This window comes from Microtus oregoni, unplaced genomic scaffold, assembly GCF_018167655.1.
Source record: "Microtus oregoni isolate MIOR12 unplaced genomic scaffold, Mior012 000016F_ref0000370, whole genome shotgun sequence".
Taxonomy (NCBI): Eukaryota; Metazoa; Chordata; class Mammalia; order Rodentia; family Cricetidae; genus Microtus; species Microtus oregoni.
The window spans coordinates 36,459,080-36,483,231 of NW_024543075.1; the positions used below are offsets into that span (position 1 = coordinate 36,459,080).

General features: G+C 50.1%; 2 protein-coding genes across 7 annotated transcripts in view; one reads left to right on the plus strand and one right to left on the minus strand.

Moving 5' to 3' along the window:
• Ric3 (RIC3 acetylcholine receptor chaperone) overlaps nt 1-5,083 on the plus strand; it is a 52,361-nt gene extending 47,278 nt beyond the window's left edge. For both annotated transcript variants that reach the window (XM_041667263.1, XM_041667264.1), the window contains exon 6: nt 783-5,083. In XM_041667263.1, the coding sequence (XP_041523197.1) occupies nt 783-1,222 (440 nt within the window). In that variant the 3' untranslated portion in view covers nt 1,223-5,083. The remainder of the gene's footprint in view (nt 1-782) is intronic.
• Tub (TUB bipartite transcription factor) overlaps nt 5,075-24,152 on the minus strand; it is an 82,402-nt gene continuing 63,324 nt past the window's right edge. For 2 of the 5 annotated variants that reach the window (XM_041667258.1, XM_041667259.1), the window contains exons 2-12: nt 19,168-19,219; nt 18,647-18,809; nt 15,985-16,128; nt 14,607-14,774; nt 13,444-13,562; nt 12,445-12,642; nt 12,062-12,174; nt 11,288-11,405; nt 9,788-9,886; nt 9,416-9,587; nt 5,075-9,113 (exon numbers count right to left, since the gene is read on the minus strand). In XM_041667258.1, coding sequence (XP_041523192.1) covers nt 8,980-9,113; nt 9,416-9,587; nt 9,788-9,886; nt 11,288-11,405; nt 12,062-12,174; nt 12,445-12,642; nt 13,444-13,562; nt 14,607-14,774; nt 15,985-16,128; nt 18,647-18,809; nt 19,168-19,219 — 1,480 coding nt within the window. In that variant the 3' untranslated portion in view covers nt 5,075-8,979. The remainder of the gene's footprint in view (nt 9,114-9,415; nt 9,588-9,787; nt 9,887-11,287; nt 11,406-12,061; nt 12,175-12,444; nt 12,643-13,443; nt 13,563-14,606; nt 14,775-15,984; nt 16,129-18,646; nt 18,810-19,167; nt 19,220-24,152) is intronic. The other 3 variants (XM_041667260.1, XM_041667261.1, XM_041667262.1) reach the window with 3 other exon arrangements.

The window sequence follows — 24,152 nt, forward strand, 5'->3', positions numbered from 1 at the left end:
ACACTGCCGTTGCCAGAACTAGCATATGAACTCCAGCCTGGCCCATCTGCTGCTCGGGCTGGGCTTGGCTGACACAGATTTATTTCATTTCGTTCCTCTTTCTCATTATCATAGCTGAGGTTCAGTGCCAGTGCTACTGACTTCATTACCTGTTTGTTGTTTTCCTTTTGTTCCGTTTTGTGAAATGAAGATGGCAACAATGGGGACTCTGTCTCTGGAGATGCAGCTCTTGTCCTGTGGGGTCTTGATCATGTCTTGCTAACTTGCTCCTGCTTCTAATACAGAGTATTTTGATTGTTTTGATAAGTAGAAAGCACCATGGTTTTTTAAAAAAGGATTTAGCGTTGCTTTTCCCAGCCCCACCCCCACCAGAAGATTTGGAAACAGTTCCAAATAGAAAGTGTAAACACTAGCCTTAAGCTAAGCCCTCTCCATCTGGTATTGGTGCATTTTTTTTTTTTATGCTGAAGGCTCCTGCTGTTTGCTTAATCTTCATCAGTGTTGCAGAAACATGAGGGGTGAGACTTACCTCTACCCCAAGCACCTTACTTAAGAAGGATTTTCCTCTGCCTTGGTTTGTATTTCAAAGAGCATAGGGATAGTCAGCCAGACTGCTAGGAATTTGTTCAAGTGAAACTTTAGAACTATTAGAACCATCTTAGAGATTTATTGGATGGATTTGTTAGGATAGGATAGCTGCTGCCAGAGAATCCTCTCTGATCCTGACACTATTTATTTTCAAAGATGCTCTTTGTAAGACTTTGTTCTACTTTCCTCTCTAGGTTACCCTGAAGAGACTTATCCAGTGTATGACCTTTCCGATAGTATCAAGCGTAGGCAAGAAACAATCCTGGTGGATTACCCTGATCCAAAAGAGCCCTCTGCTGAAGAAATAGCTGAACGAATAGGGGTGATGGAAGAGGAAGGGTCAGAGCATTTGAGCTGGAATCATTTGCCCACTGACCCTGGAGCCCAGGAAGATAATTCTGTTACCCTGTGTGATCCTAAACCAGAATCATGCTCCTGCTGTTTTCATGAAGAAGAGGATCCTGCTGTCTTGGCAGAGAATGCTGGTTTCAGTGCAGATGGCTACAGTGAGCAAGAGGAAGCCACCAAGGAAGACTGGTCCCAAGACTTCACAACTGAGGGGTTGGGAATCAGCACTGATAACACACACATGGGTGGCATGTTGAGGAAGCGCAACCTCCAGAGTTTAGAGTGAAAGCAGCCTGTTTGATGATGTATCCATTACTCTACTCCCAAGGTATCTTTCCTTAATTTCATCCATGGCCCTGTGCCATCTGTATTCAATAGCATTGTTTTGGGCCACTACCATGGATATTATTTATCCTTCCTGGTGCTTGCTCACCTGTCACCTTGTAAAGTAGACATTAGCGTGAACACAGGACAGCATCATCTCTTCTTGCCTTTCTGCATCAGAGACACTAACTCATTAGGTAATTATACTTGTTTGATTGTGCCTGGAGGTGGTATCACCTGTGCAAAGATCTGATCCCTTCACATAGGGGTAACAGAAGCTTTACCTATGAATGAGCATTGATTAGCAGATGTTGGGGACTTAAGGTTTTGAAAATGAAGATTATAGACTCCCAAATGCCTTATTCTTTTGAACTTGTTAGTAGTCCCCCAAGAAGAGCATGCTCAATTGTGAGGATGAGGGGCCCAGAGCACACAGCAAGACAGCTGACTGAGCTGTAGCCTCCCCTCAGAACCTTCTAGGTTAAGATATCCCGGCTCCTCTGGAGTACACACGACTATTTGGAGACCATTTTGCACCTTGATCTCTAGCTTCCCATGTCCTTACTCTGTTGAACAGAATTGCCAATCCAGAAGTACCTTTATATGTCCGGTCTGCGGCTAGGGGAAATTTGAGGCTTAAGTCTGAATCCTACAAAGCTGAAGTTTGAGGCTGTTGAAGCTCCAGGATGGCCTAAGTATAGTGGTCCTTCCATGAGGGGTTCAGGGGGCCAAGGCTCCATGTCTTTGTGAGGCAGGATGAAACCTGTGAATCCTGACAAAGGCGAGTCAATTCAGTTCCATGCAAGACCTGCAAGTTGAAAGAAGGTGTGTCTGCAAGGACATGCCCAGCCATGAAATAGGAAGCCCAAAAGTTAAGGAATTCTGTGAAGTTGGATACAGTCTTTAGAGCTCTACTGTGCCTGGTCTGAATATGATGCCAGAAAACAGTGTGGACCACTCAGGAACACACTGGCTGCCATCAGAAGGTATGGGGCCACACCAAGATAATCACTACTACAAAGCTTTACGTGTTTGGTGAACTAGAAAAGGCCCTGGATATTGAGTCTGGAAATGGACTGCACTGCACTGATTCCTGTATAGAACACTGATTGAAATGGTGAAGAATGCAGTTAGCGTGGACTAAAGAGTCTTGGTGTAACGAAGTGTAAAAAGCAATGTAGGTACTCTTGTTTTGCAAACTGTTTTCTGTGTGGGTCCCCATCCACTGTGTGAAGTTGATTTAGGATAGCCCCGTGTTCTCACTTTTGTCCATAGGATACGATCTCCTTATCACAACTTGTTTCTCTCATTCACTCATCTGACAGTTGCCTCATGCCGAGTACAAAAAGGTTGAGTTTGTATCTTAAAGAGTTCCAGTTTACTATGGGAGTTTGACAGATGCACCGAAGACTATAGGAAGGCTCAAGATTGTGGATTCTTTGGGCACAGAAAACTGGGTCCTGATGCTTCCCTGCGACTCTGCCTGTAGAGTTCTGGATTGGCTCCTCAGGCAATCTGAGCCTGGTGTGGGCATCTGTAAAGTGAGGGTTGTAAAACGCAGGTCTCTCAGGGTCTTAAGCTGTAAATGAGCTAGTCGGTGTGCCCAGGGCAGCCTAACAGGCTCAGGCATGATAGAATATCACGTGGCAGCTATTTTATTACAGTGTGGGCCCAAAACTACAGGACCATGCAAGAACAGGAATGCTTTTCCCAAAGTAGCAATAAATTTCCAAAGAGACTTTATGTCACACTAAGAACATGGGCAAGGAAGAGAAAGGACATTTTGGCAGAAAGAGTGGGTTAGCAAGAACAGTGGGGTGTGTAAATGGGTATTCAGCTAAAAAGTGTTACAGAGTCAACTCTGTTATTATTGGGGTGAGCTATGGAAACAGTTTCTGCCAAAAGGACCAATTAAGGTTCTTGCCACTGTAGATATTAGTTTGCATATAGGAATATATTTGTCTGTATATACCAGAAACTTCAGTGTACCTTTCAGTAATTTAGAATGTAGGGTTTTTTTTTTTTTTTAATTTTCCAGAATTGTATCCTTTGGATATGATGGTTTTACATGTATATCCAACCTAGGGGGACCAGCATCAAGGGATTGATTTTTATTGTGTTATTCATGTCTCGGTATTAAAGGCTGCAGACTTCATCAAGGCCTTGCTATTAGGTTTGTAGTGACCCCTGGGGCACTATAGCAGCAGCTGGCCTAAAAAGCCACTGCATCACCTAGGGCCATGCTTGGTAAATAAAGTGGATGATCAGCCAGATCTCTTCACAGTGTCATGGTAGGAAACAGGACAGTGCCTCATGTAGTGCTCAGGGACTAGGTCCAGAGGTGTGCTGAGTGGAGATGGATGTAACCTCTAAAGTTCTTTGTACCTTAGACTTAGGTGATAAAATCATTCATGGTCTACACTCAGACACTTTGAAAAAAGTAACTTATATACACATGGCATAATATTTTCTTATCTCTGTGACCAAATACTCAGCGAAGGCAACTTAATGCAGGAAGGGCGTATAGTGTGTGAACAGTCCTTTCTGGCAGAGGGGCCGTGAGGACTGGTTCAGTCAGGGAGCAGAGAGAGATGGACACCAGCACTCGGTTTGTTTCCCCTTTTATTCAGTCTGGGACCCCAGCCAATGGGATGCTGCTGCCCACAATGAAGATGGGTCTTCCTCCCGACTGAACCGTCTTGTAAACTGTCATAGACAGGTGTGTTTCCGTGGTATTCTAAATCCCATCAAATTAGCAATTGAGATTAACCATCGTGGCAACAGGTTTAAGGCAAGATCTTCCTGGACATGTGTTCTACAACTTTAGGATTTTTTATCAACCTGATAAGTGAACAAGACCCTTTCTCCTTTTAGAACATCTTGTATTTGGTCTTCCTCACAAAGGCAGAAGCTAAAGTGCTAAAGGAGCCAGATCATGGTTCAGGCAGGGACTGCTTTTAATCTACATGAGTGAATAAGTGAACCCTAATCGATCTGCTCTCCACTTTCCCTTTATCTAGACAGTTTGTATCCACAAAGAATATTTTGTGTGCTACCTGTTGAGCAGTGATCAGGAAGACCATGAACCAACTATCCTGCAGCCTTAACCGTCAGCATGTCTAAAACATACCTTCTAGTAGCAAGGTAACAGGCCATTCCTTCACTTCATAGGGCACCAGTTCCCTTGTGGATGAACTGGGCAGCATGTCTGCCTCCTAGGACTGTTTGTGGAGTGTCTATCCCACAGTGAGATGTGCAGTGGGTGCTTAGCACCATCACTGCCTTGAATCTCTTGCTGCTCGGCTGCCCCACTTGACACTCTCTCTGAGGCCACTCTGGATGCCAGAATTGGTGCAGGTCACTCTATTGGGGGGGGGGGGGGTTGGCTTTAGGATGACTTCCTTCAAGAGTAGATATTAGCTTTGATGCCTGATGCTTGTTTTCCTGTTTAAATGGTTCCAGCTCTGACCATGGCCTAGAGTGACGTGGCTGGGCCTTTCCCACCCTTGACTCCTATATCCCAGTTCTGTCCACAAGGACCATGCCCACCAGGTACACTTAGGAACTGTTGGCCAGTTCCTTTAGGGTGACCCAGATGACACTGAAGTATCATTTTTTGCACACTGTGGATGTGATACCAGGGAGAAGACAGTGTTGATCTGGATGTCACTGGTTTTAAACACACACTGCATCTTTTTGTTGCTATCACCCACCTGACCCTTTGAAGCTCCTAGGAATGAAAGGAATGGAGAACATTTTTAAAAGAGACAAATTTTCTCCCTCTGTGAAAAACAAGGACACAGCAATCAAACAGTTCAAGTTTAATGTGTTGATACATGTCTGTATTTAGACAAACACTACATTCTACAACATACATAATGCCATTATGGGAAAATACCAAGTTTGTCATTGCACATACAATAAATAAATACATTTGCTTCAGAATACCAAAAAGTTTATTCAAAAAGTCACTTAATAAAAGCACAGTTTTGCAAGTTTGTCTAAAACTCCAGATAATTTTAAACAAAAATAAAATGTCTGACAACTCCAAAATAGGAAAAGACAATCATGTGCAAATCGACAAATCGACATACATGTTCTAGGCGTTGTGAAAACTGGCTAAGTGTGCTCCCAGCAAGAGAAATGCTGCCTGTCCTCACCAAGCTGGAGCTGGGCTTCCCCTTGTATGCTACTCTGAGGTGCTCTATAGAAGACCCTAAATTTTAGCCTCATCTCCAGCTCTACCTGGACCTTAGTGGGGGAGGAGGGGGAGGAGAACAGAGGAGAGGGGTGCAGTATCTTTCTTTGGGAAGAAAGAAGGCACAGTGATGAGCTAGGAAAGGTAGTGATGAGATCAAGGGGTAACCTTCGCTAACCAAGCTTTGACAGGCCTGCATCTTTATCTTGCAGGTAAAGAGACAGACACAGGAATATGTAGTTTGCTCAAATGTGCTAGCTGCTATAAATGCAGTTGTATACTCCTGGACCAAGTTACCTCTGTGCTGAAAACCCAAATGCATCCCAGTACTTAAGATCTTGAAATGACAGAAAATTGCAAGCTGGAAGTGAATAAGGGCAGGTGGCCAAAAACTAAAGTAAGAATCCATCCCATGGCCTGTTCTGGAGACTAGAGCGGGTCTACTAGCCAGAGCCTAGGGCAGTGTAAGGTCCCAACTCTGCAGGGCAGTTGGGCCCCAGTCACAGTGCCAGGCACCACAGAAAGCATGTTTTGATGGCACCTGGCATCCTGCAGTCCCATGAGGGTATCACAGCTGGGGCAAGGAGTACAGAGAAGGGAAGGCCAGGGCTGTTACTGAGGGGAAGGCAGGCTGTTCACTAAGGAGATGGGTGTTGTGCTTGCAGAGCAGAGCTGTGGAAGTAGCTCCTCCCTGCAGACCCCATCAGAGCAGTCGACCCTATGCTCACACTTAGAACTGCTCTACTTCTAAATAAAGTTTGGAGGCAAATACCTTGCCATTTCCAAAAAGAAGGAAAAAATAAACCACTTCTACAATGTTGTTGCTCATCAATGAAGAAGGGAGGTTTACCAGAAGTTCTCTTCCAGCCTGTCATCACACATCTTGGCTCCCAACACCTGTCTTCCCATAGGCATGAACCTGACCTGCTTCCTCTTAGTGTCAAGATTGTTAAGGCACCATCACTACACCATCTCAGCTCCTCCTCCAGTGAGACCGACCCTACATTTCCTTGATAGTCTCCTGCTTGGGACCATGGAAGAAAGCACGGAAAGAAGGGACAGAATCCACAGTGGTCACAACTGCCTCCTTTTTTTCCTACTCAAACATAATCTTAAACTTCTGTTGGTTGATTGCAGATTGCCCTTTCCTCCAGACACATGTGCACACGCACACACACATACATACACACACACACACACACAGACACAGAGCACCTTGGAGCCAGAAGGACAGAAAAAGCGAGACTCGGACTTGGGGAAGCTAACATCACCACTCTGCAGAGGAAGTGTTTTGGAGCAGAGGGTGGAGAGTTTTAGGGTAGAGAGCCAGTAGCATACAGAGGAGCTGCCTAAGGTTCCAGCTGCCCCACATTTACAGACTGTTCACTCATCCCACCATCAATGTGCTGCCTAGCCAAGGACCAGCTAGGAGGAGAGGGTGTGAAAGGTAAGAAAACGTTACTATGGGAGAGGCTGAACCCAGGGGACCCCAGGGCCCTGGTGGTTGAGGTCCATGGGCCTGTGCTCAAGAAAAGGCAATGTCACCAGGAGCCGAGTCCCAAGGCTGGTCTGAAGCAGGTGACTCAACTGCTCTTGTCACTCAGTGCCCAACAACGGGTCTTGTGCTGAGGCTACCTTTCTCCACAGTGGGCCTATTTCCTGGTGCAACCAATTTATATTCAGGTAGCCAACACCCTCTTTTGTGTGCTAAAGCAGAGAGCGGAGGCAAAGAGTTTTCCATTGTGCTTCCAGTTTCACCGCTACCACCAGGGTCTCTTCGACACTATACTCCAGAATCAGCCTGTTCAACCTTAAAACTGTCATCCCAGAGAAAGAGCTTGACTAGAATGAAGATCTGGTTCCTACCACTCTAACATCAGATTTCTCCTTATCACGAAAGGGAGGGAGGGGACAGATGGCACTGTAATCTTTCAGGAGCTAGGCCAGCCCCAGCACAGAAGTCCTGGTGCGCTCAAGACACTAGACTGTAAACAAAAGGCTAACTTACTGGAAGGTCCTCTCATGGAAATGTATGGCTCAGGTGTGTCAGGTCCTGCTATAGCAGTTGTACCTTGCTTAGAAGGAAATAGGAAAATCCAGGGGTTTTTTCATAAGTAATGTTTCCATTGACTTCAATCCAGCTTCCTTGCCTTAGAGCCTCATTTACATATTCAAAGTATAACTTTACTTTTTTAGTTTCTACTTAGCCGTTCTGAGCATATCTGTTTTAAAGCAATGTCTAAAAGTTCTTTGCTTCCCAAGCCCACCAGATGAGTGGTGCCATCCAAGGAAGAGTGGCAGTGGAGGGAATGAACCCAGGCTGCCAACCACATCTACACAGAAAGTGTGCAGTGGCCCTGCTGAGGTCTGTGCACAGCTTGAAGCCCTCAGAGAGGGCCAGGCACAGGTCAGATCCAAACAGACAGCTTTCAACAGGGAACTGCCTGATGCCCTACTGAAAGGTTTTCAATCTTAGATATTGACTCCGAGGTCCTAAGTCTCTGGAAATGGGAAGGGAAAGGGTATGCAGAATGGACCACAGAAGGCCAGGGTCTAATTTCTGGGTAACAGTAGGAACAAAGGAACTTGAGGTTCTGAACTCTGCCGTTAACCAGTTAGGTAACCAAGAGACAAGTCCCATGTTCTCAGGGATGAGCATTGCTTTTGATGAGCCATACCACCTCTGAGTGCTGGTGGCCCTAAAATACCACGTTCCATTCCCCCTAAGATTGCCCTCAGTGCTCTGGGCATGCTGGCCACAATGGGAGCTGGGTCTTCCGGAGAGGACATTCTTCCTGAAGCACGGTAACCTCTACCCTACACGTGTGTCCTAGGAGTTGTGCTGGGGCTGTTCAACATCGGAGAGCCCTACTGTAGGGGAGCCTACTGGATGACTCCTGTAACCCCCATCCACTCAGATATTTGGCCTTGAGAGCTGGGTTCTTGCTTCTGGAAGCAACCAATGAGCTACCACTCTAAGCCGCCAGCTAATTTGCACAGCCAGTCCCCTGAAAGCCTAGCAGGGTCCTGCCACTCACCTAGCCCCACTCCCAACTTCCCTTAGGCCTGATGATCCCTTCTGAGGTGGGAGTACTTTCTGCTGACCACCAGGCCCTTCGCCACATAAAGCTACGTGCCCTATACATACGCATGCACTCCTGGGATACCCGTTGTCCTCTGACTTGTAGGCTGAAGTGGATGGCTGGGCCACAGCAGCCCTGCCTGTGCTTCCCCTTCCACTGTACCTCCAGCTGAAGAGGCTACCCCGTGTGGTAAACACAACTGTGGCAGGGGACTGACCCAAGATTGGTTATGTGTGTTGACCTTGGGGCACAGAAATACTCTTTTCCCTTCATACCCATTTGCTATCCCCCTGCTTCAGCAGCAGAGGCAGAGCGCCAGTTTCTGGTTGGTAAGGCCAGAAAGCCCTCTGAGGGCCTATTAACAGGGGAGGCAGAGCTGTCTCAGCGGGCAGGCAAGCTCCACTTCAGACCGGGCCACCCTAAAGGCAGAGGAGGCCTCTACTCGCAGGCCAGCTTGCTGTCAAAGCTGGACAATGCAATGGCAAAGGCCTGCAGTGCACACAGTGGGTAGTTGTAATCCATGGTGAATACATCTTCTGCTACCCGGCCAAACTGCATGACGATGTAGTCCGCTGTGGCCATGCACAAGCATGGATGATGAAGACAGGAAGAACAGATAAGACACAAGAGGGTAAAGGGGGGAGATGCACACAGACAGCAAGGGGTAGGGGAAAAGGACATCCATTTAAAAGGTGTTTCCAAGCCCCAGAATCTGGGGCTGGGGCTTTGATCACTACAGCTAGAAAGTTCTTTCTAATAAAAGCCATATACCCACATCCCGTTACTCTGGCTGGTATGGACCGAGGAGTGTGGGCTAGGCATCAGAGGTACAGTGCCAATACGGGGGGGGGGGGGGGAACACAGTGATACTCACGGTCATTGCCGTGGATGATCTGGAAGTTCTTCACAGAAGCCTGTGTGACGCGCCCATGGAAGTTGAGTACATAGGACTGTGTGTCATCATTCCAGACTGGGGTCTTGTTTTGCAGCTCAATGATGGTCTCTGTGTTCTTGTTCTGCCAGCGTGCTAGCAGTGTCTCATGCTCCTGGTGGCAGGGAAGTGGGGACAGCTGTACTTGAGCCAGACCCCAGCCTTGGCATCACATCCACCCAAAGGGAGATCTTACCCAGTTCCCTAAACATCCAGGGTTTCTTAAATTGTATCCCCTACACAAAAACCTTGGGGGAATTCTGCCCTTAGAAGCTCATTCAGAGGCAGGGGCCCGGGGAAGTGTTAGAGACTCACGTTGCGGGGACGGATACAGACTCTCTCATGAACCATGTTCATGCCTGGGACAATCACACTCATCTTCCGAGGTCCCTTGAAGCCTAGGACATTTGTCTCCTGGGAAAACAAGAGAATTTAGTACTGGCTACCTCAAATTGCTTATCCCTGGGGAAACAGCCAAGGAGGTCAAGAGGAATAAAATGTCTGCAACATCTATACTTAATAGTCTAGTGGTCACCTCTAAAGGTAGCACAGCCTGAACTCTCATTTACAGCCCAGCTTGCTTCAGTCCGTGGCGGCTCAGCACTTAGATCCGCTCACGCGAACTGGAGTCTTAATACTTCACTCTCACACCCATTCCTAACCTATCCACGGTTTCCAGATAACACCAGAATCTAAGGTCACCAGACAGCCACTAACGCGACTCCTTGTTCCTGCCCTGGGCCCCCAAGGCTCTTCTCCCCACCATCTGGTCTCAGCACAGCACCCTGGTTGACAGTCCTAGTAAAGGGTATGTTTTCTTCCCCGCTGAAACTCTTGCTCTATCTCCAGGGCTTACTGATTCGGCCCTTGTCCTTAGTTTCCTTGCTGGCTTAAGTCTCTTCTGAAATCACCCTGCCCTCCTCAGACATACACACAGCTGGTTTTCAGGTCTGATCTTTACTCAAGAGTTACCTTGCCGTCCCTGCTGTCCCTCCTAATGGTCCACACACACCTTGGCATTTCATATATCCATATCTCTAACTTGATTTTTAGCTCTAAGTATTTATCAAGAACGTACTTATTTCACTTACATCTGTCATATGGCTTGTCTCTCAATAAGGATTTAAATGCCATAAGGGTTTGTTTCTATTTCCAACGTCCTAAGTCTTTTCAGCAGTACCTGGAATGTAGATGGGCTCAGGCTGCTTCTCTAAATTTGGCCAGCAGGTGGCACTATGGGATCATCTGAAATGGCTATGGAGTCCTAATAGTCTCTAAGTATCCCTGCCCAGATTCCCAGGACACCCATCCTTCACTTTGGTAAATGAAGAAACCAAGTTTGTAACAGAGCATGCACTTATATTTATGTTCCAGTCCCGTCCTGGTTGGTATAATGTTAGCAGATGCCCCACCTCTAAGCTTCAGTTTCCAGACCCCAGAGGGAACAGCATCTCTGTTCCGAACTGACTCTGAAAGGGCCCTGGTCCATGCAGTGCCTGGCACTGCAACTGTAGCACGGAGCTGTGAGTAAAGTCCAGAAAGGAACTTAGGCATCCACTTCCTCCTGGTGAAGAGCATCCTGGGTCAGGCTGCAGAGCCAGGGATGGTTCCCCGAGATCCCTAGGTAGTTAGCCTGCTGTTGTCAGCGCTCTGAAGACAGGTAGGGTCTAGGTCCCTGTCCCATACAGGGTCACTCTATAGAGGACAGCCCTTTTAGACATAGCCTTGACTATCCGTCAAGATAAATGGGTGGTCCCCACCCCAGTCAGGCACCGTGGCCTGAGTTTCATGTCTGCCTAGAAACCAAGGACTCACATAGCACACAGCTGCCAGCTCCTGGCGCAAAGTTCCACTTTCCAGCGTAGAAGATGATGCCTTCTGAGGGTTGATGCCATTGTCATAAACAGTGAACTTGGTGCCCATCAGGTTGGACCTGAAGAAAGGCACAATCAACAGGCTTGTATACCTCTCCCCATGCCGTGGCACAGCCTGTTCTCTTACAAGAAGCCTATAGAGCATTATGGGATGGACCAGGGGCAGACCTGGGACACTGTGGAGTTACCCCACAAGCAGTCAACTCTAAGTCAACTAAACTCAAGGGGCGTCTCATTTCAGTGAAGGAAACTCAAGGAGTCAGTGTTCACAGGTTTCTATGAACCATACGAGGGGAGAAGGGCACTGATTTTTCTGGAAAGGAAGCAGAGTGGCATCTAGGAGGCCAGAGAAGGTTCTGCACCTCACAGAGAAAGGCTGTCTCTGTCCTTTCCAGGGCTATGTTCAGCTTTGGTCACTCATGTCTCCACTTACTCGTCCTCAATGAGACCTCACTTCTTCAGGGCTTCTTTGCAGCCCTGTCCCTTGGCTATGACCAGTGGGCCAAAGCAACTTTTCCATGATGCCTGCATCAGCATCAGCGTCCTGGTTTGACCCATCACTCATGCTGAGCCTGTGCTCAATACCTTGGGACAGCTTAGTCCTGTCTGACTCAAGGCATAGACTAGCCTGCTGATGGACTTGATGGAGAAGATACTCAGAGATTTCGGAAGACTTTCTGGCCCCTCCCTCCCTCGCCTGGAAGAGCACTGGTACCGCAATTTCCCAATATAGCTGTCGCCTCCCCGAGACAAGTCTGTCGGGTCCACAGAGATGAGGTAATTGGAAGTTTTGCTCTTCTTTCTCTTCCTTCCCGCCAGGAGGAATACCTTAAAGAGTAAAGCAATTCACATTCCAGATCTAGCCTCTAGCCCATAATTATGGTGGTCACCCACACATCTGGGCTCACACACAAATGGTCACCTTGCTTCCTCTCCCCCAACATAGCTATGCGTGCACACAAGTACAAGGACCGACAAACCCAAGTCCATACGAAATACTATTTTCCCTGGAGAACTGAGGCCGGAGTCAGAACTGAGTTTCCCTCATATTCTAGCCTCCCGGCCTTCAACTGAAAACACATGCCCAGAGGAACTCACCTTCTTGCCGTCCTCACGGTCTAAATGCAGAAAGTAGGTGGGGTACATGCCCCGGTCCATCCCCTTCTTGTCCCGAGTGATGCGGCATTTGACAGTGATCCCCTGTGGGGCTGGCCTCAGAGCAAACTCCTCTAGATCCTGGACCTCAATCTCCACTGGTGGCTCTGGGGCTGCTGGGCTGGGGGCTGAGGCTGCCTCCTATGGAGAGGGAGAGTAAAAAATGAACTCAAAAGGCTCTCCACTCCAGACTGGTGGTCTAGAAGAGTGTGCCTCCTAATTCAGTGTGGGGAAGGAGAGGGAGACCAGGATCTCGAAATGTAGATGTGGCTGCCGTGACCCAGAGTGAGGAGCTGTCCTCTAGCCTCTTCCTTTCCTCAGCAGTTGCTGGAGGTGAAGGCAGGGATAAGGGCAGTCTCTCAGGAGGGCATCCTGTCCAAGTCCAGCTCTCCCTGCATCCTGGCCCTTTGATCTTGCTGAAGAGACAGGGAGCACAGCGGAGAAGCAGAAGAGCCCAGCTTTAGAGCCTTCATCTGGACACCTCACCCAAGGGAAGCCAGCAGCTCATAATGTTGACACACACAAACTACCACCTCATATTCTAGTCTATCAACTTGACGTAGCATAGTCAAGGGGTGAAGAGGCTTGTGCTTGCCCAGACCAAACTCATCTGTGGCCATGTCTATGGTGGTCTTGATGTGAGAGGGCCTGGCCCACTGTGAGTGACACCATCCTTGAGCAGGTGGGCTCGGGCTGTATAAAGCTAACTGAGCGTGAACCTGAAGTGAGTGCGCCAGCAAGCTGCGCTCCTCCAAAGGTTCTGCTTGAGTACCCTCGATGACAGATGTGACAGCATAGGCCAGATAAACCCTTTCCTCACCAAGATGCTTCTGGTCAGTGTTTCTATTCCAACAGGGAACAAATTAGAACACCACCCACCGGCAGACCTGACCACTGATGCCAGCCTCCTACAGGGGATAAGGGCTCCTCCTCTTCACTCACCTTGACGGACTTTCTGCTGGTGGCAGAGCTAGGGCGGGTGTTGCTGTTTAGCTGGGAGGAGCTAGAGCTGTTTTCATCCTCCTCCTCTTCCTCATCAAAGCTCATGCTGCTGGAGATGCCTATGGTGAGCAGAGACCATGGAGGGATGAGCAAGCAGACAGATTTTCTAGTGAGAATTTAGGCAGTCACATGTCAGTGTGCGTTCAGACACATGACTCACCTACTCCCAGGCGCTCATACAGCCATCTGCACACACCCTCACAGCGCTCATACAGCCATCTGCACACACCCTCACATTGCTGTATGCCCTCCCACTCATCCAGACACATACAGGGACACACACATGAACTGGGCTTGTCACGATTCTCTTTGGGGTGCATTCCCACCACCCGATTTTAGCTCAGTCCCTACATTGCACCCCTGCTCACTCTCAGGTACATCATCTCTATGGCTTATGTAGCAAAGCCTGAGCCGAGCCGACCCTGCACAGGGAACCTCCTCTTCTAAGGGCCACGGGTGGCAGACCCTGCACAGGGAACTGCATCTTCTAGGGGGCATATGGGTGGCATAGGCCACAGACCCCGACATGGACTCTGGCTTAGGTCCTCGCTTGGTCTGTGGGTGGCACTGACTCTGCTTTCCCAGCTTGGCCTGAGCCAGTCTCAGTTCTCCCTGACCCAGAATGCTACTCTGGGTGGCCTTAAAAGTTCTTTCCTCGTGAAGTAGTCTTTCAGTAGGTTCCTCATAGTGTGTCTGTATCTGCCGGCTGCACCCAGAACTCCCTGGAGTTAGGTCTCATGCTAGAGAAACTGGGTAGTGAGTTTCCAAGGAGGACCTTCGCAGACTCCCAGCAGCTCAGCAGACAAATCGACAACTTGTCCAAACAAAAGGGGGAAAATTCTGCACACGAACTGGGGCTTCATGGGAGCTACAGACAGGGTTAGGCTGCTGGCTGGCTACCCCAGTTCATACTTCTTTTTCTTAACTCAGCCTTGTGAGGAGCCCTGGCCCGAAACTTCTCATCTGACTCCAATAATGCCCCTCCCTCTATGACATCCAGGGATGGACTGGACCAAACATAAGGAGGCTATTTTCTTGGAGGAGAGTGTAGCTAAGAACCTGGGACTGAGCTTTGGTCCCAGCTGGGCCCCCACGGGGCTCACCCTTCCTCTGCATCGTGGCACGGAGGTCCTGCCCGCTGGGCCGTGTGCCCCCACCGGCTGCTGTCTCCCCTGCATCCTTGGCGTGGTCTGACTGTCCCACAGTCAGGATCTGCACTGGGCCTTGGGCCTCAGACTTGTCTTCTGCCAGAGTTGTTGGCCCGCTGGTGCCTGCAGGCCAGATACTCCTGAGTTACATCCAGAGGAGCGGAAAGCCTGGATTCTCAGGCGTCCAGAAGGGAGCGGGGCAGATGACAGGGCCCTCTGCAAAACCTTGTTTGCAAAATTGGCTTAAAAAAACAAACAAACTAATAACTACTGTCAGCCTGTTAATACTTGGGAAATTGTAAAGGGGCATGGGCTTCATTTCTTCTCTTCTTTCCCCCATGATACCTGCCAAGGGTTGGTTTGAAATACTCCACATCCTTAAGACAGACAATAACCATCTACAAAACCAACTGCACAGTGGGAAGAACAAGACAGGAAACAAAGATCAATGCAAGGCACAGTTGCGGGCAGTAGTGCTTCCCGGACACAGACATCTACAAGCTAGACATGCTGGTGTCCTCTCTTCGCACACTCCACACGTACAATACACTCGCGTATGTCATCAAAAATAGGGCCCTCCTCAAACATGATGGCTCGCCTAGTTGCCTTCCCGAGCACTAGGGCCTCCTGTCCCACGTGCCCTGTCATCTGCTTGCAGAGCCTGCCTTCTTTACATTCCCTGCCCGAGGGGCTGCAGCTTGAGTTACAGAAAAAGATCTGGCCCACGGGGAGCAGCTTCTCTGCCTGGGTGAGCTTGTCAGCTCTAAAAACTCAAGGATTCTGACACTCCACTATTCAACTATGACGCAATGGCTGGATATCAATGGCCTTGAACAAGGCTGGAAGAAACAGTAGCCAGGAAACAGGACTCAGGGAAGTGGCCACCATCATGTCATTGATCTCTAGGAATCTGTTAGACTGATGGGGCAGAGGGAACGCACCGGTACGTGGGTCAGAGAGTTCTAAGGATAGGGCAGGAAGTTGGGAGAAATCCACATGAGAAGGGAGAGCTGGCAACTGCTGTGGGAGCAGAGAGCTTCCACCGAAGGGAGCATCCTGGCTTGGGACTGGATGAGGGAGCTTGGGCTGAGGTAAACTGGGAGGAAAGGGGTGGTCCTGAGCCACAGCTAAGCAGTACTTCACTTCCTGGCAGTCTGGCAAAGCCTTGCACACCGCAAACTAGCCAAGGTACTCAGGAGCTAGCCAAAGCCTACTGATGGGCAGGCTCCCGCTCACTGAGCATGCTCATCCTGCACCACCTCAAGTCTGGAGGATAAGCTCTACCCCCACAGAAGCCAGGCCTCTAGCAGGTCTGAGGAGAAGTCAGGCTAACCTTTATGCTTTCCCTTCTTCTCCTTCCTAGGGGCCCCACCCTGGCCCCCCGATGCAGCTGCTGCCTTAGTTTTCTTGGCTGAGGCTGGTGCTGGTGGACGGGTGGCTCCCAGTTGCACACTGGCAAGCGAGTCGGCCTCTTGAACTGCTCAGGAGAGAACCCAAGACAAAAATGGGCATCGGGTGAGATTAGCGCTGCCACTTACCCGCAGGTCCCACCCAGCCCCGGTGCAGCTCTTCACCTGCATCATCAACCCACTCATCTTAACCAGCCATGGGTCAAGGGCAGGACCTCAGCCTTCTACAGTGTTGTCGACAGCTAGGAACCAAAGTTCTGCGCCTGGGCAGGTGCTGGGGTAGGGGTGTCATGAGAATGTGCCATGGAGGACAGGAAGGACATAAAGGCTGTGTCTTCTGAAAGAGACCGCAGACAGGACTCCTCCAGAAAGCCTGCAGAGCCCGTGGGATCCAGTGTAAGGGAGGAGGGGCTGTATGGAACGAAGAGCTAGGCACACTAACAGGGAACTACTGGGAAAGGCACAGCCAGTGTCCTTCACCATCTCCATATAGGAGGGCCCTAATCTGCTCAAAATCTATGACAGTTCTGAATGCTCAGAAGATGACCACCAACAGCCTCCAGCCTGATAGGCCCCCCCGCTCCTTCCTCAACCTCACCACACACTCTGCTACCCAGCGTGCATCCAGCTCCACCAGGCAGCTTTAGTGTCGTGCACAAACCACGTTCCTTTTATGTTAGCGTGTCATTGCCCGACTGTCCTTTCCATCTGAGTAATTCCTACTTCTGACTTCCTGGGAGCTCCAGAGAAGCTGTCCCCCACTGCCCAGTGAGAGCCAGTCCCTTGCCACCTCCTCGCACAGCCTGGCCTCTTCCCACAAAACACACTGCAACCACCTGCTGAACTCTCCCACCTAGACCGGAAGCTCCATGGCCAGAGACCACACTTGTCTGCTCTCTACATACCCACGGCCACTAGTCTGTATCCCTTCACTGAATACTTAGGGGATTCATGTGGGAGTACCACGAATGAGCTTGGCCACAGTCAAACACTGGGAGTGTCAGTTCCAGTCACTCCCTTAGCCACCTCTGGCAGAGTGCCTGCATTAACACCACCAGCCAGCAGGCGGCAGGGCGCGAGGTAGTTAGAGCTAGGGATGTAGTAAGCAGAAGCATGGGTCTTGCTCAAACAGCAGGTGTGCAGCAACCTCTCTCGGCTTTGTCCATCACTCAAAGCTGGACAAAGACAGAAGGCCCCAGAGAAACAGCAGGAACTTCACACATGTCCAGTGTATCCTATGGGGAAGACCTCTAAAGGCCTCACCTATTCTGACCCCAGTGGGGAACAGCAAGGACCTGAATTTGGGACCAGTAATCACTGTGGTTTCTTCCATTTTCAGAGTGCTAAGGCTGGCTCCCCCTTTTCATAAGTGAAGCAAAAAGTATGAGAGAGGATAAACAACTTGCCACATCCACGAGCAAGTCTTGCCATGGTAAGAGGCAGTGGCAAAGCAAGCCAGGTTGCACAGGACCAAAGCCAGTGGCTATCTTCCCTGAATGAAATCATAACATAGCAAACCAGGTACTTCATGCGATCCTCAGCCCTGACAAATGCCCAGGCACAGCTCTCATTATCAGGAATAAAGTGTGTTTCCTCAGAAGATGTGTGTGCGCATGTGCCAGCCGAGACCTACACAATAGGTGAATGACACCTAATTCCTTCCCTTTAAAACATCACGATGCTGTGGGGTGAACTAACAGCTGAGCTAGCAGAACGGGAAGAACCTGAGACACTGTAGGGTAGGGGGACAAGGTCTCTGGTCAGAGGAAGAAAGTCCTTCCTGAACTGCAAACAATACCTGCAGCTGAACGGTACTGGAGGCTCCAGGCAGAAAAGAACCCCAGAAGAACCACTTCCTAAGCTACCCACAAAAGCCAGGAAGGCGCCCATGGCCTAACTCCCAATTTACGTCTGCGCAGGGAAACAGCCACCTGCATGGCTGGCACCTCCCAGCAGAGGGCAGTAAAGACTCAGTCTGTCTAGCTCCTGTCCCCTGCCTTCTCTCTCACAAACCCTGTGGCACTGAACCCTGGAGAAAGCTGGGGAAAATCCTGGACACCCAGATGGGCAGAACGGGCTCTGAGATAATTCCAGACTGGGCTCTGCTGAATGCCAGGTGTAAGGAAGGCAGCCCTGAGGGATTCAGGCCTCAGCCAGGAGCAGCGACCTCTAGGTCAGAAGCCAGGCACACTGAGGAGGCGAGAGCTCAGAGAGGAAGAGGCAAATGACAGGGAGCATCTAGCCTGAGTAAGACAGGAAGCCGGGAGAGGGATTCCTCACAGGAGAGAATGCTGGCGGGCTTAGGAGCTCAGGGACAGATCAGAAACCTGGACCTTGGAACTCCCAGATCCATCAAGCTAGAGCCTGACACAACTGGACATAAACAGGAGCCCAAGGCTAAGGATATCTCTCTGCCTCTTTCACCCAGCTGTCCAGCTGAGCCAAACACAGATTCAGCCTAGGAAAACCCTACAGGGTGAATCCTGCGGTTCCCCCAAGTCCCCTGTATCACTGATCTCCAGGGTGCAGTACTGTGGCACAGGGGATCCCCTAGACTAGCTATCCCGGGGCAGAGGCACGGTGTACCTTGGTAGCTGGTGCTGCCACTGCTGCTGAGGTAGGACTCCACCAGGGGCGCTTGCTCCTCTGATTGCCGGGCCCGCCTGCTCCGGGGTCGCCCGTCTGCATTGGCTTGCACCATCAGGGGCTCCTGGCGCTTCTTCTTCTGCTTCTGCTCCAACAGGGCCCGCTACAGAGGCACAGGGCAGGCACAGAGGTGGACTGGCCCTCCACCTCCTCCAGGTGGAAGGGGTTCCCACAGTGGAGCTGAAAGGAGCACCCTGATCTCTGGGCTAGGTTCCAGAAGTTGGACTGGGGTCTCTAGCCTTCTCGGGGTAAGGACGCATGCTGCTGGCATCTGGTGACTGCCAGCTCGGCAGAAGAGGTGAGGACTAGAATAGGGTTAATACAATAAATAATATAGGGCTGATAAAACAGAGAGAGTTTACTTCTCTAACCATCTGACAGGGTCATCCAAAGAAGAGGGACTCATTGCTCCTGGACCCCTGCTGAGATTCTGCCTGCCCACCAGCCCCAGCCTTACTCACCTGCCGGTCAAGCTTCTGCTGCCTCAGGTTGCTGCCCTCATCATCTAGGACACTGCAGAGGGAGAGAAAGGTATTCAGGGCCGCCCAGTGAGGTTCCACGAGGTCCCACCCCCATCCTTTAACCTCCTTTCATGGTTCCCAGTGAGTCCATGTGGTGGAGGGAGAAAGAAGGGAGGCTGCTGTCTAGGAGCTAATTCAAGACCAGAAGGGGGTATAGAGCACTTGCCTAAGGCCCTGCATCTGATCCCGAGTACAAATAAAGAGTGCCTTCAAGACTGGGTGTGGTGGATCGTGCCTGTAATCCCAGCTCTAGGGAGATTGAGACGGGACGACAGGAGCTGGAGACTCATGGTCAGCCTGGAGACCCAATCTTAAAAATTAGAAAACAAAGCCCCCAAGCCACATTTCTGCCATGTTGGTAGCATCTCCTCCTTCATTGCCTTGAGGACTTCCGAGCTAGCCTGGCCCTGGTAAGAACAGGATGAAGACCCTTCCGATATCTAAGCAGAGGCAAGACTGACAGAAAACCAGAGGAACTCAAATCAGTCATTAGCCAATCCCAAGAATGCTGGCCTCATGCCAGGACTTGCCTCTGCAGTTCCTTACTATCTGCTTATCTGCTCTCTCCATGACACCTGCTGGCAGGAGCAGAAAGGTCTGACATCCAGACTGGATCTGGTTGGGCCCAGTGGCCTCTGATCCTGGCAGTTCTCTGCTAGTGGCCTGGTCTCAGAAGTCCCTGTGTGATCTCCAGAGGTAAGTATTGGCTTCTCTGTACCAGTGGGTGAGGCCATTTACCTCTGCAGAGGACAGTGCTGGGGACAGAGGCAGCTCCCTGGGTCATCCCAGGGACTGGTCTTGGCTAAGCAGAACAATGACTATGTCCTCAGTGCCAGTGAAATTTCTAGAGACATCTAGAAAAGGTAAGGTGAGCATCAGCAGAGTCATCTGCAGAGAGGCTCCAAGGCAGTGTGGCAACAAAGATGTTTCAGGAAGTGGTGACCTCACCACCTTGTGCCACAGGCAGGAGCTTTCCTACCACAGGAGCTGTCACTCTCCCTGGACCTTCCATGCAGTCGTATCTGGGGTTGAATGCTATTTTCCTTGAACGCAGTACTTCCTCTCCCACCATCCCCACATTTCCTGTTTGAGAAGACGGACAAAGACCCACAGGTTGTAGCGCTGTTCATTACCAGATAAGATACAGGTAGTGATAAACCAGCCGGCCTCCATCTTGGGCTTGTAGGCCGTCTTATAATAAAGACAGACTAGGTTCATTCCTATTTATAATTCAATCTATTTCTCAAGGATTGGGCTATGCCCCACCTGTAACCTTAACTACAAATGGTTCTGTGCTGCCTGTTCCAGGAAATGGCAACCATGCCTTTGTTTCGGGAGTTGTTAAGACCAACTTGTCATGCTGGTGTTCTGCTTCGGTGACCCTCCCCCCACTTAGTTGCCTGCCAAATACGCCCATTTGCAAACCCCCTACTCCTAAGCTACAAAAACCTTGTCTTCTCCACATCCAATGCTGATCTCTCAAGCCCCACCTTAGGGAGAGACAGCAGAGGAATATGAATAAAGCCTGCTTTAACTAATTTGGCCATGATTTGAGTCGGTGGTCTTTCTCCTCAAATCTGTGGGATTCACAGGAGAAGGAGCTTAACTGTGGCTTTCAGAGAAGTACAAACCAAGAGCACAGTCTCAGCGATTCTTGACGTCAAAGACCTCTCAGCAGAGTCCAGAGAGCCACCCACCCACTCACTCAGCATCAGGTATGCTCAAAGGGAAGGGTACATGCAGCATAACGGGTGCTGTTAGAAATGACCCCCTTCTAGGCCCAGCAAGCTGACCGCGGGAGGCCCTGTAATACCCGCCCACCCTTGTAACAGAGAGAAAGCCGGGTTTCTAGGAGAGCTGCAAGGATACTGGGAGATGACAATGGGGCAGTGACAAGCTTGTCCTGGGAGGTAAGGACAATGCATCTGGGCAAAGACAAGCTCCCCGATGAATAACAAAAGAATCCCCAGCACAGCAGCTTGAGGAACAGTGACAATAATGACAGCTGTCTCGAGGGGGAGCAGAACCAAAGCTCGCTCCCTGCCCCCACCCAGCTAGCCCTGCCCCTTGAGCTCCCCTTGCAGCATCATTCCTAGGGTGTCTGTCCTTCTTACAACACCTCCCAGGCCTGCTTCTTCCACGGGCACCGTTCTAGGCTGCACTGAATGATAACCATGCAAGGAGACATTAATGGCTTTTTAATGACTTTGGTTCCAAATACGGAATCACTGCCAAGCTCAGGCTGCCAGCTGCAGCCCCGCCAGGAAGCTCAGACAGAGACAGGGCACTGATGGATGGGTCTTCCAGCTGACCCTGGTGGCTCCTTCATTATGGTCACCTCCTACTGGAAGCCAGACCTAGAAGGCCAGAGAATGTTCTAGTCACTGGCTCCAGTCTTCAGTATCCCCCAATTTGGCTGCTCTATCCAGGGTTAAAAGGGTGGCAACTTCAACTCCCATAGAGACAGGCTATTACAGCCACCCTCTCCCCTGGAGGGACCAGACAGGTTTCTAGGGACTTGTGCTGTGGGCTGGAAAAGTACAGTATGGCCAGTATTATTAGGAAACCTGTTTCCATCCTTCTCTTCCTCCATCCCACTTTGTAAACTCTAATTCACCATCAGTACCAGAGGCCCAGGCCACGACAACACAGAGACAGACTCAGCCATCTGGATGCTCCATCCAAGCCCATTTTGCAGCCTGCCCCTTTTCTCCTACTTCATTCCTTCCCTCAGCCATAGCAGAAGCTGTTCTGAACCTAAAAATCAGAGCAATAGGCTATAAGGACAGGCCAGCCAGACTGGCTGCACCCCCTGGGCCAAGCACCAAAATGAGGGAAGTCTATAGCCATGGCTCCCACTGCCTAGCAGCTGCTTGGCACACAGTTGGAAATGGGGGCAGTTCCGTAGGTAAAAGGGGCTCTCTGAGGATGTGCCATCGCCTTCTGGTTAGGGGTTCCCAAAAACACTAGGTGAATTAAAACTGGCGGCATTGGCTTTGGCTTGGTAACTCAGAACTAGTGGGGAACACGCTCCAGAATCAATTTTGTTGTTTTAAGCAAGTACCATGGGGTTCTCTAATAATCGGCCATGCAAATGATTCTTGTGACCACAGCCAGTGATTTTCAAAGAATAAGACACTGGAGTTTCCAGAAGGAATTGCCTGAGGTTGTCAAAACAAGGCACCTGAGGCTAACCTGGCAGTAGAACTATGAGGTGTATGTGAGGGGGGAAGGGGAGGGTGTCTAACAAGCGCAAAAAGGATAGGAAACCAGAGTCTCGCTTAGACTCCACCCAAAGAAGAGTTTTCCAGTCACAACTGGCTGGTGGAAGATGTCCGACAGAAACGCAATATAATGGGGCAAGGAAACAGTGAGAGGGGTCTATGTGGGCCCCTGCACCCTGATATCCTCTGGGGCCTGGAGCTGTACCTTGCAGGGGTTCTGGAAGGGCCTATGTGGACCCTTGCAGTATGGTATTCTCTGGAGCTACACCTTGCAGGGGTTCTGAAAGGGTCTATGTGGACCCTTGCAGCCTGGTATTCTCTGGGGCCTGGAGCTGCACCTTGCAGGGGTTCTGGAAGTGTCAATGTGGACCCTTGCAGCCTGGTATTCTATGGAGCTGCACCTTGCAGGGGTTCTGGAAGGGTCTATGTGGACCCTTGCAGCCTGACATTCTCTGGAGCTGCACCTTGCAGGGGTTCTGGAAGCTTTGCTGTGATGAGAGAGCACTTAGGTGTGCTGAGGATGGGACCAGGAAGTTAGGGGAAGCCCTAAATGTTGTCTGAAGTGTGACATCGCATCGACTTAGAGAGGTAGCATTTTCTCTATGCTGGGTAGTGATGAAGGCTCAGCCAGACATCACATGATGTTCTTTGATCTCAAAGAGTTCATGCTTTGGTGAAGGAAGCCCTGAGCACTGCAGGCAAGAACACTGAAGATGCGTCTGAACGGACAGCTCAGCAGGCAGAAAAATGACTGCTCTTGCAGAAGACCTGAGTTCAGTTCCCAGCACCCATGTGGCATTTTACAACTCCCTGTAACTCCATCTCCTTGGAATGTGATGCCTCTACCAGCTTCCACCAGCTCCTGAATGCCCATGGTGCACATAAACTCTACAGGCACACACAAACACTCACATAGAAATAAACAAATACAAAAGCACTGAAGACAATATGCCTGAAGCCACAGTCCTTCCTCGGGGTTCTAACCACCTACAACTTACAAAAGGCTACAGAGCCATACACTACAGGCATCGGATACTCGTCAGAAATCCTGCTTAAGAGAAATGGGCAGAACTAGAAACGACTAGTAATGGGAAACAAAAGGCAGCACACGATTCTAGCTGTTGATCTTTATAAATGAAATGGCTCCTTTCTAAGTCAGAATGTGAGCTTAATCCACGATCATTATTAGACACTGAACCAAAATTGCCCCTAAGAAGATTAGCACCAACTATCACTGCTTTGAAGAAAATGAGCCGAGCCCAGGGAATGCAGGAGAGAGAACCATCAGCGGGAGAGAGAACCCTATCAGAAGAGCTAACTAGTCACACTCTCTCGGTCTCTCTCCCCCATACGCCACATTCCAGTCTGCTGTGCTGCGGCATTAGGGAAACCTCACACTAGTCGGAGCACGTGTGCACACGCTGCCCCCTGCCCAGCTGCCAAGAAATGCCTTGTCTTCTGTCCCAGTTTTCTGCCACCAGACAGACCTGTGGCTTTGCCTGCCATCAGCAGCCTAGTAATGCAAAGGGCCATTTGGATCTCCTCTCAATATGGGTCTCCCCATTGGGAAGTCCACTCAAGTCCAGTGCTTCTCCAGATTCTGTACCTGCCCAGGAAGACTGGACAGGGCAGGGGACGAGCCTTCTGATGACAGCCCCCCCCCCCCCCAGCTGAATACCTACCCTCCCAACACTACAGAAC